The following is a 16042-nucleotide window of genomic DNA, read 5'->3' on the forward strand; positions in this document are numbered from 1 at the left end:
TGGTCTGTGAGGCAGCAAGCCTATAAGACAAGCAGTGTTAGGTCAACAAGAGAGGGTTTATGCTGCTTTGCAAGACACCCAAAAGAGACTGAGGGGCACAAACCCCTCCAGCCAAGAGACTGACCCGATCCATTTGGGGTTTCTGGGCTCCAGTGAAGACCCATTGTGTTACTGACAACCTCTGGATGCTGTTAGTGTGCAAGGCAGGCCAAGACACGCAGCTGTTTTTCCAGATGTGTCTTTAGGACTCGATGAGTCTCTCTGCTGCTGTCATTTGATGGCTTTCTGGGCTGGATCTGCCCTTTAAAATTTGGGTTTTCCCTTGGGATACCCTGAACTGAGCAGCAGATGACAGAGCCACCGCCCCCCCCCCCCCCCCCCTTAACTCATGATCTGTTTTTTTATTTAATGCTGATTTGGAAGGTGAGTAACCCAACCAGATATGTTACATTAATCCAATATCAATATATACTACGTAAACCAATGTATTATATAAATCAGTAATGGGACAGGGGCTGATTTTGATGGCAGATGGCCAACTCAAGCCCCAAGCAGCACATCTGCAGGACCACAGCTCTCTCCCATGTCCCTCCCCAGCTGTTTTCCCCTGCCTGCTCTTCCCTCACACCTGTAGTAGAGATTTCTCTGGCTCAAGTGGCAGAGACTTGTGCCTTAGGTCCTAAGTGCAGGACCTAATCCTGACCATGGGGTATTGGGGTAGGAGTATTGTGTTTTTGTGGAGGAAAAGGCAAAGCACATACATTGCTATGGATAATGTGAGCAGGAAGTCTGCTAGAGAGGACACTTGGGGTCAAATATCTGGTATATACTATCATATTCTTTTATTGCCTTTCCTATATATAAATAAAGGAAATAAATTCAATATATAGACTTAGTGTCTTATTGCAGTATTCATAGATATTGGGCTGATTTGCCATAAAAGAGATGGGGAAGCTGAGACATCCATCCTCAGGACATGAGACAGTCCTGCAGGGTAGGTGCTTGGAAGAGGGGAGCAGGCAGAGGTGGAATGGGAACCTCAGCGCAGAGCTGTGTGCCCTCCAGAAGAACATCACAATACAAGTAGTGGAGCCTTGCAGATGAACAGTGGAGTGTGTTGTTTCTGAAGTCAGGTGCTGAGAGGAAATTAATCAAGACCCAAAGCTGAAGTGTCACAGAAAGTACAGTGTTCCCTGGTTTTATTAATAGACTTCTGTTTACTTCCAGTTCAAAGAGGTTGCCAAAAGTTTTCCTGTTGCTGTCATGCTAGCTCCTTTCTTTATACTGGAGTATGGAGTACCACCTGAAGGCATTTTCTGTGCTGTTTGTTGTAAGGTGCTTTTGTAGGAGACTGTCTTTAACTTGATGAAATCATAATCTAAGTTATGAAGGCAGATAGTGAAACCAACATGGAAAATGAAGAGGCTGTATCATAGCTAAGCTCTTTGCTGAATATGTCTTGTTTTCCCATCAAGATTTTCTGAGATAAGCAGAGGCAAACAGCATGCAGTTCTCAGCATGGATGGCAGCCTGGAGAGTGTCAGTGGTGTAATGAAGTTGACCAGTTTAGTCTCTCTTAATTTCCTCTGATTATTAGCATTGGACTTCCCTTTTTGGACTCAGCCAATCCTACTATGTCTTTGACAAAGATATTAAATAGTATTTGTCCCAGTACAGATCTTTGAGGAACACTGCTCATTGCTGGTTTGGACACTGAGTAATTGACTGTAGCTCTTCCAGTGTGGCCATCCAGACAGTTCCTTATTCATCTAATGGTCCATCCATCCATCCGTCCGTCCATCCAATCTCTTCAATTAAGAGCTAAGAATGTTATAAAAGACCATATTAAAGGCCTTACAGAGGTCTAGTATAGTATGAGTATGGTGTATTGATATCTGTGCTGCACCAATTACAGTGTATGCTCTATTGATACTAGTGTTAGCATTGCCAGCCATTTTTGCCTATGGCATACTGATAAAGTATATGCTGTGGTATATGTGATAATATGGCTCGTTTTGTCTGTCACACGTGCCTCTAGTCAAAGAGAGCCCATAGAGGAGTCCTTAGCTCTAGGTCTGGGATTCTATGTGTGCTGCAGATGTGGAATGATGCTACTCTTGTCTAAAAGAGGTGTTACAGGAGCTGTGCTTAGGGAGGTGTCTTTTCCTTTTGTTTTTTTTTTTTTTTTTTTAGAACAAAAGAGAAATCTTAAAGGGAGGGTTGAACTTTTAACTCTGGAGAAAAATATTTGTCCTTGTGCTGAGGTTCTCTGGGTGATTTGGTGTCCTGAGCTGAGGCTCACAGGTGCTGAGCTGCTGATGGGTGAGGAAGGCAGCATTTGTCCTTGTACTGCATGCAGCAGAGCAGATACACTGTATAAAAATCAATTTAGCAGCTTAAAAAATACATGGCTTGGGTTCTGGTATTAGGGAAAACCCCAGCTACATCCTAAAGGCCCTCACTACCCATTCAAGACATTTGAAGCTATAGGAAACACTTGGCAGCATGCTGAGAAAATGTTCTGAAAGCTTTAAAGGTGCTACGTAATCAAACTTGATCTGCTTGATAGTTTCCCCTTTCTTTCCCTGCTCTGAATCCATGCTGGGAATCACCAGGGAGAGATATCTTTTTATTATCATTCTTTTATTTTCCTGTTGCTTTTCTGTTGCATATACAGTACTTAAAAATGAGATCACCTTCACATCAGGCATGTACCATGTTTATTAACAGCAAAAAAAGTATTATCTAGGCTTCACTCAAGACTGATTTACAGGATAAATAATTGTTTCAAATTACATTAAAAAAAAACCCAACCAAACAACAACCCCCCAAAGAATAAATTAATAACTTAAGTGATTAGCTGTCCACAGTGATTTGAAAACTTAATAACCATTCAAACAGTGACACCACAAGAAGACACATACTGTACAGTTTGCCACAGATTACTTGTCCTTCCTTCTACAAATGCAAATCAAAAAATTAAAAATATTCCTCTTTAAGAACAGTCATAGGCTTTGAAACACACAAAACATCCCTGCGAATTGGATGCTGACCCAACAGTTTCACAGCTGGGACTCCAACCCCTCCTCGCAGCAGGTTAGGAAACAAATGGAGAAAACTACCCTAATTTGATTGGGTCTGTTCCTACACAATGATGCCCAAAGTCAGTGGGGACTTGTCAACTTTGCCAAGGGCTGGGTTGAGTGGGATATAACTACTCTAAAGGTTTGGTCCTAACCCTACGGGATTCATAGACAGGCTCCCTGTGGAGCCCAGGGTCCTGCTCCCTTCCCCTCTCTGCAACGTGGTTCAACTACCACGTCCAAACTGCTCTCAAAAAAAAAACCATGCTATTTTCAGGGTCAGTGTGGCAGCAGAACGCTGAAAACTGTGCAAATGGCATTTCCCCCACCCCACTCACTCAGAGGAAAATCCTGCCAAGTCTTTTTTCACCTTGGTAATTAAGGATGAAGGGGATTTTAATGAGTTTTGTAGAGCGGGATGTGTCAGTGTCATGTATGATGCTGGGCATGACAACAGGGTAGCATAACATGCTGCCCAGCCATTGCCTGCAGACTCAAAACAGCTCTTTGCATTATTAGATATCAATTAATTACACTTAATGACACATCTGTGAGGCGGGGAAATAAGTACTAAAAACCTTCATTTTGCAAGCCGGAGAAAAAGTCGGATACAGAGTTCACGTGAACCCTCTCATCCCACATGTATATACAGTGTGGTGTCACCCAGAGAATGACAATAAAAATGATGGTTTCTTATCTCCTGGTCTTGGGGCAAACCTCTCGCATACGGTCAGCCCACTGGTCTACAAATAAACCTGTTATATGTTAGCAATGTGATGCCTTGGATTTTAGCCTTTTTCTTTTTCAGATTCTCCTCTGCTTAATTTGATAACTCTGAGACTTCCTATTAGGTGTTAGTAATAAGTTCTCTTCACAGGGTAGTTAGACAGAACAATTCTTTTCTAGCTAGAGAATCAAAGACAACTGGTACCCAAAAAGCATAAACAATGGGGAATGAAAGGGGGCAAGCCAGGGGGCTGAGACTTCATAACCTGGAGCTATAGTTAGAAAATTGACCCCAATATGTAAATGAACCAAAACTTACAGAAGTGTAAAAACTTGTAACTGGAATCCATCTTGGATTCAACTTAGGTGTAACCTCAGCCAGGCTCTTGCACTGCCCAAGGTGTGTCCTTTCAATACACACCTATTTAATTCCTTTTGCTCTAACTAGTCTCTGTTCCAAGTCAGCCTTTCCAGGCATCAATGGGCTACATCAAAAATTAAGAGCCTGCTGATAGGGAGCAAGTCTGCTGAGAAGCTTTTTTAGCTAAAGAGATTGAGCCATGTGGCCCAGCTTCTGTTTCAGATGTTACTGGCTGGTGTTAAAACTTGAATAGCATGTGCCAGGACCAGCTGGCCATGGGCTAGAAGGGGACAGCTGTATAGTGACACCTTGCTACATATCAACTTTTTGTAAGAGTAGACACTAAATCAGCAACCTGATCAACAGTACAACACTAGGAGTTGGGAACAAGGATATAAAATTGTGATTACAATGATGGGACACCAAGGACAGACTGACAGAGGGATGAACTGCTCCAGGCCAAGAAGGAATCATGATCAAAAAGTGCATGTCTTGACCTGTAAGAGCTGCAAGATCATTGTGTACATGTGGGAAGGTTGGGCAGAGAAGAGAGGCACTCAGACTCATCAGAGGCCTTAAACTGGCTTACTGGCCCTTGTGATTTGATGCTAGACTGGTCCCTCTGACTTTCTTGATGGCTCTTTGATAGCCATGTGTGTTCTCTGGCTGGTGCCAGGGTTAGGCTTTGCTCTTCCCCCTTCCTGTAGAACTAGGACTTCTCCATAATCACAGCTCCACTGCATCCATCTCTTATAGAAAGCATCTCTCCAATGGGACACGCAGTGTGGACATCAGCTTTTACATGGAATGGAACTTTTATATCACCAGGTGGGAAAACACCAACACAATGCAAGCACAACTTGAGCAAACCATCTTTATACTTGCCTCTTAGGGTAGAAAGATCAGACAGGACCTGGGAACTATTTTTACATCTTCCATAAGACCTGGAACTTGGCAGTATTTCCACCCTGCCCTGATCACTGGATAGCTAAAACAAGCGTAACTCTTCCTGGTATGCCAGGGTGTGGAGGGGGTATGGGGCTGCTGAAATCTCTGGATCTAGCCTAACAAATTTACAGGTTAAAGCTGTCTCCCAGGTGCTAGAACTGTGTGTCCATGTCCTGGATAACTGGGCCAGCCAGCCCTCTCCCAGGTGCAAGGGATAGTCCAGTGTGGATTAGGTCTTGTCACTGGGGAGTATGGCCTTAGGGGTTGAGCTGTGCGCCTTGCCACTTGGCTTCACGACCAGAGAAGTGGCCCTGTCCCTGTTTTGGATGTTACAGGGCTCTAGGCAACCCCTTGGGCCCCTTCCCTCACACGGAGGAGTCTCCACTCAAACCTGGTAGCACAGGGTCTCAGTGTGGAAGAGATGCTCCAAGCAGGGTCAGCTATGGGGTTGACCTAGGTTGGTCTTGAAAAGCTCCAAGGATGAAGATAGCACCTCAAGGGACAACCCTGTGACACCATGGCACTGTTGCCCCATGAACAGCTCATGGGAGCCCCTCAGCAAGGTGTCTCCCAGCACATTCTGGTCCCCACCCATTTCTTGTAGGGTTTCCCCTGCCCAGCTCAGAGCTGGGTGAATGGACCAAGCATCCCTGAATGCCAGAGCACAGGCATCACATTGTCAGGCAGAATGACCCCCTTGAGAGTGAAATGCCCAAGAGTGGTGGAAGCTCCATGCCCACCAGTGCATGGCTTTTACCGAGCATTCCACAATCCACAATCTGCATATCTGACTTGAGACTCAGGCCAAAAGAGCACATCCTGAGACCAAGACCCAAACCTTACTGGCGAACTCCCCTGCCTTCTCTTGTCCCAACCTCACGTTCTCCCATTTCCCACTCATGCTGGTGGCCCAGAGTTCAAATCCATCCCAGTTAGCATCCAAACAACCCAAGCCTTCCCTACCTTTTGGTTCCAACCCAGCATTTGGCCCTATCTGCCAGACTCTCAGCTTTGGCCTGGCACAGTCTGCACTCACATATTATTTTCTTTCACCAACTTGAGACAAAGCCTAAGTCTGGCATCCATTTAGAGCTGGAAATGTGTTTCCCACTGAACACTCAAATGCCAGTTCAGAGCAAATCAGCTCCAAGGCAGGCCACATGTCTCACCAGAGGAATGGTGAGCAGCATTTGCATACTCACAGCAAGAGATAGACACTTTTGGAGACTTTTGCCTTTAAGACCACCTGCTTAGTCATTTTCAAGCTTGGAGAAAGCCTTGAGCCATGGACCCGGTGCTTCATAAAGCTAAATACTGAGGTCATGATGCTTGTCCCACAGACAGCCCTTCTCCATGAGCACACACACATGCAAGCATATCCCTTTTCTAAATCGAACCATAGAGCTGTACATCAGGCTCTGATGTGAAGGCTCAAGCCAGTTTAATTTCAATTAAAATGAATAATTTGCAATGTTCTCAGTTTCTTTAAATACCTAGTTCTAACAAAGGAGCCTGTCATACTTGAGAATCCAAGTATAAAGTGGATGTGATAAACTCAGTGCCTTCAGGACAAAGTTCTTGGCAGACTGTGTAATTAAAGCAGCTGCTTTTCAATATGGTTTAAGACTAAATACTGCACAAACATTAATCACCAGGGACTGCTGCAATCAACTCAGCAATCATCATGGGTGACTATTTCCACTGAAGCCATTGATTACTTAATGCTTGCAGGAGGGGTTGATACAGTCATGTCTATATGGCACAGAGTCTGTGAGCTTCTGCTTAGTTTGGTGGTGCTGTTTGTTTGGTGCTTTGCAAGGGAAAATATAGAGAAATGTATCTGTTTCAGTGAAAACACAGACTTCACTGCAAAGCAGAGAGGGACCAGCAAACAGCTGTTCTTAAGTAGCTGCTTTTGGGCTGTTCTGCTCCTTGGTCTGCCAAATGCAATGGACCAGTTACTAGGGATGCTCATGAGGGCAAATTATCAAAACACAGTGTCGGAGCATGGGAAAAGAGCTATCCCACACCAACGGTTGCCTCAAGAACAAAGACATTTGTGAAACATTGAGAAAAAGGACTAGTTTCTCCAGTACCACAAAAGGCTTTTCCAGACTTAATTAGAGCCTTGGATTAAACATGGGAGTGGGCACTGGATGCACCTAGTCCCAGTGCAGAAGCACAGGGAACCCACTCAGCAAACTGCATTCAAACCCACTGTGTTCTCTCTTGAGCCACTAAAGCTAACAGCTTAGAGGAAGAAATAGGAAAAAATCAGCTTCCCAGTAGTGTGACATTCTTCTTGGTGGGGATAGGGAGGTCTTTCCCAGATGGGTGAATGTACACTTCAGTGGGCTCTGGATCAGTCCCAATGTTTAGTGTCCCATGAGATGCAGAGATGAAAGGGGCAATAGAAATACGGAGTACTGCATTCTAATCTTAATTTCATCATCTCACCAGGCAAGTGTGCAAGCCCCCAGCAGGGGTCAGTGGCCCTTGCAGGCTGTAACACACCCCCTGACCTTCAGAAAGCATCTGACTGTGCTAAATCTTCCAGTTTGGGGCTTTGGGTTTTTTCCCCTTCCAGAAATTACTATTTTTAGCATAAACATCAGGATATTTGCTTCGCTGTTTCTATAAAAGTCCAATACTTCAATGTCTTAACAGGGCTGTCAGAGCCTTTCCATTGACATTCTTCCCTTTCACGGCATGTAAGAAGAAAATGCAAAATGGTGTTGGAAGTTCAAGACTTATTTTACCAGCACACAGCAGCACACAGCCCGTAAGGGACTGGTATCCTATCCCCATGTGGGTCACATCTGGCCCTTCCAAGATCAGACCAAGATTAAGCAAATGTGTTAATCTTAAACATGAATAATCTACACAATTTGGTGGTGTTGGTCGAACACAGAGCCCATGGCACTGGGAGGGGTGCTGCTTGCAGAAACAATAGCTTCAGCTCTTTAATAAATATTATTACCTAATCTTTCTAAAGCCTTCTTCATTTGGCTCTTGGTTTGTGGTCAGTCTGTTTATTTGTGTCAGCGCTTGCTATCTGGCAATCAGGCTGCTCCATGGCAATCATTAGTTCTTCCTGTTTTGATGAGATCATGAATTATTATCTCTGCCTTAAACTGTCTCATCCTTCTCTTCTCTCTGTGCTCAGCAGCTGCCTGGGGAGCGATCCCAAAGCCTGGATGTATTAAGGATTCTGGCAAGGGACAACAGTAGACTCCCTCCCACACTTAGAGCCTAGGGTTATTAATGTCAGCAGGCCCCACTTCTGCATTGAGGAAACATTGCTGAAGATGAGGGGGAAACAGCTCAGCATTTTGCACCCTCCACAAACCAACCATAATGCTACATTAAAGCTCACACTGAAACACCCTGCCCTGGCTCTCCTGACCTCCCTCTTCCCAAGCCTACGACCTCACCATCAACCAACATTTCAATTACTCTTCTTCCTTTCTCCCAAGAAACATTACACCAGACCTCCTCACCCAGGACCAACTTCTGCAGTACAGCACCTGCCTTTTCCCAGTCCTCAAAGCAGCCTTCCACCCCCTTCTTGTCACTCATCCTTGTACCAGTCCACATACACAGGGTCTCCAGAGCCTCCTTGCACCCCTCAGACTCAACTACAAAGCTTCTCACAATGGCCACGATGTAGGACTCTCACTCTATGGGCTTTTTCGGTACCACAAAAGGCAAATTTTGGTTTTTAGGGTCAGATTCACAGGAACTGGCTTCTGAGAGGCAGTGGGTCAGTGCTTAAATTCTACCTTCCAAAGCCAATCCCTCCAGCGCCTTCCAAAGCCAATCTCTCCAGCCCACTGACTTTGAGAGATGATGGTAAATATAAACAGAAGACACCCCAACAAACTCATGTGAGCATGTGCTGTCATGTATGTGTGTGGGCAATTCCTGGACTCCTAAGTCAGCTCAATGGGATAGTGTGGATGCTCCTCAATCTCCTGAAGGTTAACAACCCCAACAAAAACTTTGGGGGCTGTCCAGCCAGGAAGAGAACACCCACAGAGGTTTTGAGCATATTATTTACAAGAGACAGGACAACAAAACTAATTTCAAAAGCAATGGTCCTTGCTCAGTTTTAGGACTGGGAGGAGGCAGAGAAGAGTACAACCATAAGGACTGGAGAATCAGAGCTGGGTAATGATATCCTATGGGAGATGCCGCAAACCTGTGTGGCGTGGTTTAGGGTATGATATGGAAGAAGATGGGGAGAGATGATGCAGTGTTAGCACATACAAGGTGGCTTTAATAGCTGTAAGGAAAAGATATGTAGGGTGAAACCTGGTATTGCTAAGTAAAAGTTCCTGGATAGTGCATCCAGCAGCTAAAGCACAAACGTAGCCACCGAACATAGCTGGTCTTTATCACTGGCAAACAGTATCCGCCAAGTCTTCCCCCGAAATTAGGTTTTAAGAGAAAAAAAACAATGACACCCCCTCCCCTCCACAGACAAGTCTTAGAAATCCAACCCAAGCGGATGTGGCTGCCCAGCAGGGCTGCAGCTGGGGGACACCAACAGGACATTTGCCTGTTTCGCTGCCTGCCGCAGGCACTACTGCTTCGTGCTCTTGGCAGGCTCCGAGGACTGCCGCACGTCAGTCCACTCCTGCATGGTGCTCTGCAGCGCCTGCGTCTTCTCCTTGTCCACTTGCACGTAATCAACCTTCTCATCCGAGGCGACCGATGAGGTGGAGGGCTGTGGGGAGGAGAAAAGGGCACCGTCTGGTCACTCATCAGCTCCCTGCTCTTCCCTCTCACTCCGCTCTGCAGCAGCACTGAGGGTGCCACAAGTCCACCAGCACCATTCCTGCTTCCCTGAAGACTTCACAGCTCATCACCCTCTCTCTAACCTTCCAAAAACACACCTGGATGAAGGATTTCAACCAGCTCTGCCTCTTGCTGGCATGAGACTGCAGTGCAGTGGGAGGGTAGGAACAGCACGTGGGTTTCTACCTTCCCACCAACTTTGGGACATGGATTTTGGTTGTAATTGTGTTCTCTAAATGCTGATTTTGTGAGTTCAGCCTTGCATCTTGCTCATTTTCCTGTACACAACTCCAGAACTCTTAGAGATACACATAAAAATACCAGCTCCACATCTTTTAGCTGTGCTGACTCTACCCACCTATGGCACTAGCTAATTTTCATCCCCAAAACAACAGATATGTTTGCAGGGTCACCCAAGAGATGTTTTGAGAACAAGGAGATACTTTTTACCATAGCTTCTGGAGTCCTGGAGTTTTTTCTGACTCTACAAGCATTTCAGAGGCTCCATGTGCTTGTAACTGGAGCTGGATAATGCTTTTTAGTGGTCTAAAATCACTTTTCCAGAACAGGATGTAATATAAATGGGTGATACTTGCAGAAATATTGCTGGGCAGAAAGAAACCATCACGGGACAACTGTCAAATAATAGAAGGACCTAACCAGTGGGATACTTTGTTTAGGAAATAAGGTGGTGTTTGAGAAAGTGAGGCCAACTCATGCATGATTGCCACAAAGGTTTATACAATCCTTGTCCTTCACCTTTCAGCTGCAAAATCCAAGTCTGGTCTTGGAGGCCCTGTTGTTTTGAAGGAGGAAAAAAAACAATTCTGATACTTCCTGGGATACCTCCTGACAGCTTTTCAGTATATAGTCTCCAGCTGAGTTTGTGGTCTCATCAGCATCCCTGAACCCTGCACATCCATGCTTCTGCTTTGCACTTCCAGCAAAGCTGCAGACATGCAAGAGAGACTGAGTAAATATAGCAGTAGGCCATAGAATAGTTTGGGTTGGAAGGGACCTGAAAGATCATCTCATTTCAACCATGCCATGGGCAGGGACACCTTCCATTAGACCAGGCTGCTCTAAGCCCCATCCAACCCAGCCTTGAAGGCTTCCAGGGATGTGGCAGCCAAAGTGTCTCTGGGAAGTCTGTTCAAATGCCTCACTATCCTCACAGTAAAGAATTTATTTCTAATACCTAATCTAAACCTGCCCTCTGACAGTCTGAAGCCATTACCCCTTGTAGTGTCACTGCATGGCCCTGTAAAAAGGCCCTCTCCAGCTCTCTTGTTGCCCCTTTAGGCACTGAAAGATGGTTTAAGTTCTCCTTGGAGCCTTTTCTTCTCCAGGTTAAACAATCCCTCCTGTCTCAGCCTGTCTCCATAGCAGAGGTGCTCCAGTCCTCTGATCATCAGAGATTCTTGAGACCACAGTCCAGGGCTTTGGACCATGCTGTTGCCAATGTGCATAGAATCCCTTAAAAATGCATCACTTTTAATCAGAAGTTTATAAAATCCCCGTACCTTCCTGTGTGGCCCTGGTGAGCTTGGCTGGAAGTCCAGGGCCAGGTAATCCACACTTCCTGAACTCTTTTTAGGCGCTGGGCTGTTGGTACCACTAGGAACAGGAGAAGCAGAAATGGGGTTTTGCTAATGCAGGGAAGAGACAGGAGAGATAATGAGGATTAAAGTGGGAAGGAAGAAAGAAAAAAGGAAATTAACACAAATCTGGAAATGACACATGTTGGAGGCACCTTCAAAAGAGCCTGTATATTTGCTCACCTGCCTCTGGGACAAGGATGTGCAAAAAACTGCTGGTATACAACAAATGCTGTATTTTGTGCTAACAAATATTTCAGGCTCATGCTCTTTTGATTTCATGTAACAGAGGAGTTCTGCTGCCTTTGTGCTGATTTTATTCATATGCCTGACAGCAGACGTGGGCTTTAGCATGTCCCAGGAGCCACATCTCAGTGAGGCCAAGCAAGCTCTGGGATCTTTGCTAATCACAACCATGCTGCACAGAGCACAGATTTCCTCTACCCCATTAGTTACATAGCCTCAAAAATATGCTTCAAGTCAGTAGCTTCACCAAGAGAGACAAAATCCCCTCCCTGTAAGCAGTGCCACTCCCTGCTGCTGCTCTGATAGCCCCTGCTCCCACAGAAACATGATGTCAGCAGCTACTAGGGGAAAAAAATCGAAAAAAATCAACTATAATTAGGAAAATACGCCCTGACAGTCCAAATAAATTTTTATCCCCTCTTACTTCCTGGCAAAGTAGGTGATACATGTTTCTGCTTTCATACACGTTTAAAACTCCAATGAAACGTGTCATTTTCAGAAGGAAACACCCTGTTTTGTGCATGTAGGGATGCACATAAGGATGTACTCCACACAGTGCTATCTGAGCACTTCCATGTCATGAGCTAGGAATGCATCTGCAGAGCTGGGGAGAGTATATGTCCTTCCAGAACCATCTATCTTAGCTGTGGGGCCCTTACCATGGCCACGTAGTTCTCCTCGCTGTCTCCCGAGTCAGTGCTGGTGATGCTCTGGGAGGAGACAGGACGGCAGTACTGCAGAGAGCCGGCGTTGAAGGACTGGCTGCAAGAACAAGGGTTGATGTGTTATGGATGGCTGCAGGTCCTGCTTGTCCTTTGCCAAGGAGGGATGGGAGAGGGCAGCTCCTGATGCCTGCAACCATCACCGTGATCTAATCTGGGCATGAAGAAGAGTTGGTGGCATCGAGGTTCTCCAGCCTATCCTCTCCATGGGTCAGAAATCCCTGAGTTTGGTCTCCTCAGTTTTTTCTTTCTAGAAATTTTTAGTAACACCTTGCTTGCTATGTACCCGTAACTCTCCTGCTCTCACACAAATCAGATTCCACAAACTCTTCCATCTCACAGGAAACATTTAATTGTGGAGGATAGAGGGGCAGTCCTGGCAAAGCCTCTTACCTCCAGCCTCACCACAGCTACAGGATTTGTTTATTGTACAGGCCCTATCCCAATTTTTTGCCAGAAAACAAATCCTCTGAGGAATTGTCTTGCTTTTCAATTGGCCAAATCTAATTATACTGAACAAAATAATGAAATCAGCTTCTGGCATTAAAGCGTGTGTCTAAAAAAGCTATTTGTTGCCTTTCAGTAAAGCAGGGTCATATGATTAGCTGATAGGGGAAAAATCCATTAGCTTCTCCAGGGTCAGATCTCTTGTCAATCAAACCCTGCTTGCTGTTTCCCAGCGCGGTGATTTCAGCACACAGCGCTCATGCCCTGCAGTCAGTCTCCACACAATCCAATTTATTAGAGGAGTCATAGCAGCCAAGCTTTGCTTCTGCCTTTTACTGGACAACATCAGACCATGAATTAGTAGCAGAGCTGGAATTGTGCGAATCCTGTTATTTTTGGCTGGCAGACATAGCTCTGAAGTGCTTTGGTTTAATTTTGCTGACTCCTTCAGGCTAAGCTTTGCTTTCAAGGCAATCAAAACACCCTTGGTTAGACCCTGAGTGTCACCCTATGCTTTGAGACGACAGTGGGGTTTTGGGGGGATAGCTTGGATGTGAAGTCATGCCCCCCACACAGCGTGGCTGAGTTGGTCTGGCTCAGCTGCATCACGAATTGTCGTGGACCACGGGTCTCAGGTCAGATTCCAGAAACAGGAAATGTCTTCAAGGGATCTTAATGAGCTTGTTAGCCACATGCTGGGCTTTCATGTGAAATCCCATCCTAAATGAATTTATCTTCCTGCCACCAACTGTGATGTGGGGAATGTTTCATCGTGGCAGAGGTGACAGCATGGCTACATGTGGACACCGGTGAGAATGAGACCAGAGAGCTGCTGTTGAAGCAAAGCAAGAATTCATCCCACAACCATTACTCACGTTGGCCTGGACCAGGATTTTGTAATTGGCGATTTGAAGGGAAGCTCATCAATGACAGTGTTGTTCCTCAGGTCCAGTGGTGATGGCTTTGCTGGGGAGGGGAAAAGCTTTTATTCAGAGGCAGCATGTTCCTACAAATCAGCATCCATGATGACTGGCATGAGAGTGTCCCCAGCAGATGGCAGATTACTTCCCATTCTAATGATCAGCCCCCAGCCCTCCCTGCTGATGACAAATACACCGAACCAAAAACCCTGTGCTTGTTTATGCCAGGACTTGGAGAAAATAATGAATTTCTCCCTTTGCTCCACAGCCCCAAAGTGGATAGGTGGTCCCAAAAGGGGAATGTGCCTTCCAGGGAATGGAGAGCTGCTAAAAATGCCCAAACCCCAAAACCATTCATTAGGTATCTGCAGTAACTAATCCATTAGATGGGGACACGAGCAGGTTCTGCCAGGCCCGTGTGGGCCTGTGTGGAGTGTTTTGCCATAGGGAATGGGAAAGGACATCTGCAGGGTAGCATGAAAGCTCTTCGCATCATGGACGGTTCATTAGGTGGAAGAGTGGCACACTCCAACCCCAGCCCTTGAACAGAGTGTTCATGGGGTTAGCTGTTGACACCCTAGAGATGAGAGCCCTCCTCCTTGGCACCTGTCAATGGATTAGGGAGAGATTTGGAGAATGTCAGCAAAGCCCTGAAGGATGAACTGCCTGGAATCAGCCAGTGGGAAACTAGGAAAACTTTGTATCATCTGAACACAGTATTGAGATTTGGGGGTGGAGCACAGGGAGGGGTTCAGGCCAAGGGGGTGAAATCCTGCCTGTGACATGCATCTCCTGTGAAGGCTGGGAAGGGTTTCAGATGGACTGTTCAAACACCATGAAAGCTACATTTGCACTGCAGAGCTCCTGAAAGAGGAAGGGGATGGGGGACATCCGAAGGTCTGACTGTAGTGGCAGTAGCAAAGTGCACCCCACCTAGGACTGGACACAACTTCGCAGATGTACTCTGAAGTATTAGGAGAACAGAAGGATTCCTGGGAAGATTTGTGCACAACCACACATTCTTACCTTTCCGGTCGGGTTTGAGGTTGCGGTTGACTGGCGGGGGCTGGATTTCACTCAGCCGTCGGTGGCACTGAGCCACGGCTCCTCCTTTATGCACGGGAAGGGTGGCTGAGGACAACCCCACCAGGTCAAAGTGATGCGGCCCAGGGCTCATGGGGATGTAGAGGTTTTGGGCATTGTCGTTGGCTTTCTCGGTGTGGATTAGGGGCGAGGAGCCAGGATTCATGGGGACATAGTTGTCCTCGGAGTCGGTGCTGTGGGAGCGGGCCACCGCTGCCTTGGCCTGCTGGGGGACAAGTGGGAGGATGTGCTGTGAGCACCAGGCACTGCTCAACCCCATCCACTGCAAACCCGTCATCATAACCAAACAACTCCTGAGGGGAGACTCACTCTAAAATCTAAGCACAGAAGGAAGAATGATCTGTCCCCTCCTTGGCCATCAATTTGCACTGAGGGGGGACTACCTCCTTCGTTTCCGAGTCATTGCAACATCCTGAGTTTCCAGAAAGGTCTTTATCACCCAGACTTGGGCATCTTCTCATGATCAGAGTGAGCTGGGAAGTCTTTCTTCCCTAGGCTCTGTCCATGACTAAAATGCAATATGAAAGGCTGCTTTAATGTCATTTCCAGCTCAGGAAATCCTAGAAAGTGCACAAAAGAGGCTGTTCTGGCAACACATCAAAATTTAGCTTAGCAGCATCCCAAGTTTTCAGAAAGCAGGCAAACTCTTGGGTACTTTTTTTTGAGGGGGGCAAAGCTGCTGGCGATACTCTGTGTGGAAGCAAAGCTCGGCACATGATGCTGGGTTAGGAAGTTGGCACTCCATCTGTTCTCTGCAGGCCACCATGGTTTTAACCAAAACCATTAATAGACCCCTTCTTGACTTAGCTCTGCAGGACTGGGCTGTGAGGGCCAACTTGGAACCAACCTGCCTCTGGATCTGTAAGGTGCAAGTGGTGCCTGCAGTGTGGTGGCCCACACCAAGGCCAACTCACCAGGTAGGAGCTGTAGCCATCGTTCATGGACTCGGCTGACTGCACAGCACTGCCGCCCCCGTGCTGGGGGTACTCGTACGTCTCACAAGAAGAAGCTGCAACACAACCACAAAGGCATGTGTGCCACCACAACTGCTAATAAAAAGGGGTCCCTGAAAATAAGATCCAGGCAC

The 16042-nt window shown here is 46.4% G+C and overlaps 1 protein-coding gene across 1 annotated transcript in view; it reads right to left on the reverse strand.

Moving 5' to 3' along the window:
• Positions 1 to 2152: 2152 nt before the first annotated feature.
• GAB2 (GRB2 associated binding protein 2) overlaps positions 2153 to 16042 on the reverse strand; it is a 40919-nt gene continuing 27029 nt past the window's right edge. Inside the window, exons 4-9 of the mRNA XM_062487484.1 lie at positions 15870 to 15964; positions 14878 to 15160; positions 13807 to 13897; positions 12422 to 12524; positions 11442 to 11567; positions 2153 to 9847 (exon numbers count right to left, since the gene is read on the reverse strand). Coding sequence (XP_062343468.1) covers positions 9704 to 9847; positions 11442 to 11567; positions 12422 to 12524; positions 13807 to 13897; positions 14878 to 15160; positions 15870 to 15964 — 842 coding nt within the window. The 3' untranslated portion in view covers positions 2153 to 9703. The remainder of the gene's footprint in view (positions 9848 to 11441; positions 11568 to 12421; positions 12525 to 13806; positions 13898 to 14877; positions 15161 to 15869; positions 15965 to 16042) is intronic.

This window comes from Cinclus cinclus, chromosome 2 (genome assembly GCF_963662255.1).
Source record: "Cinclus cinclus chromosome 2, bCinCin1.1, whole genome shotgun sequence".
Taxonomy (NCBI): Eukaryota; Metazoa; Chordata; class Aves; order Passeriformes; family Cinclidae; genus Cinclus; species Cinclus cinclus.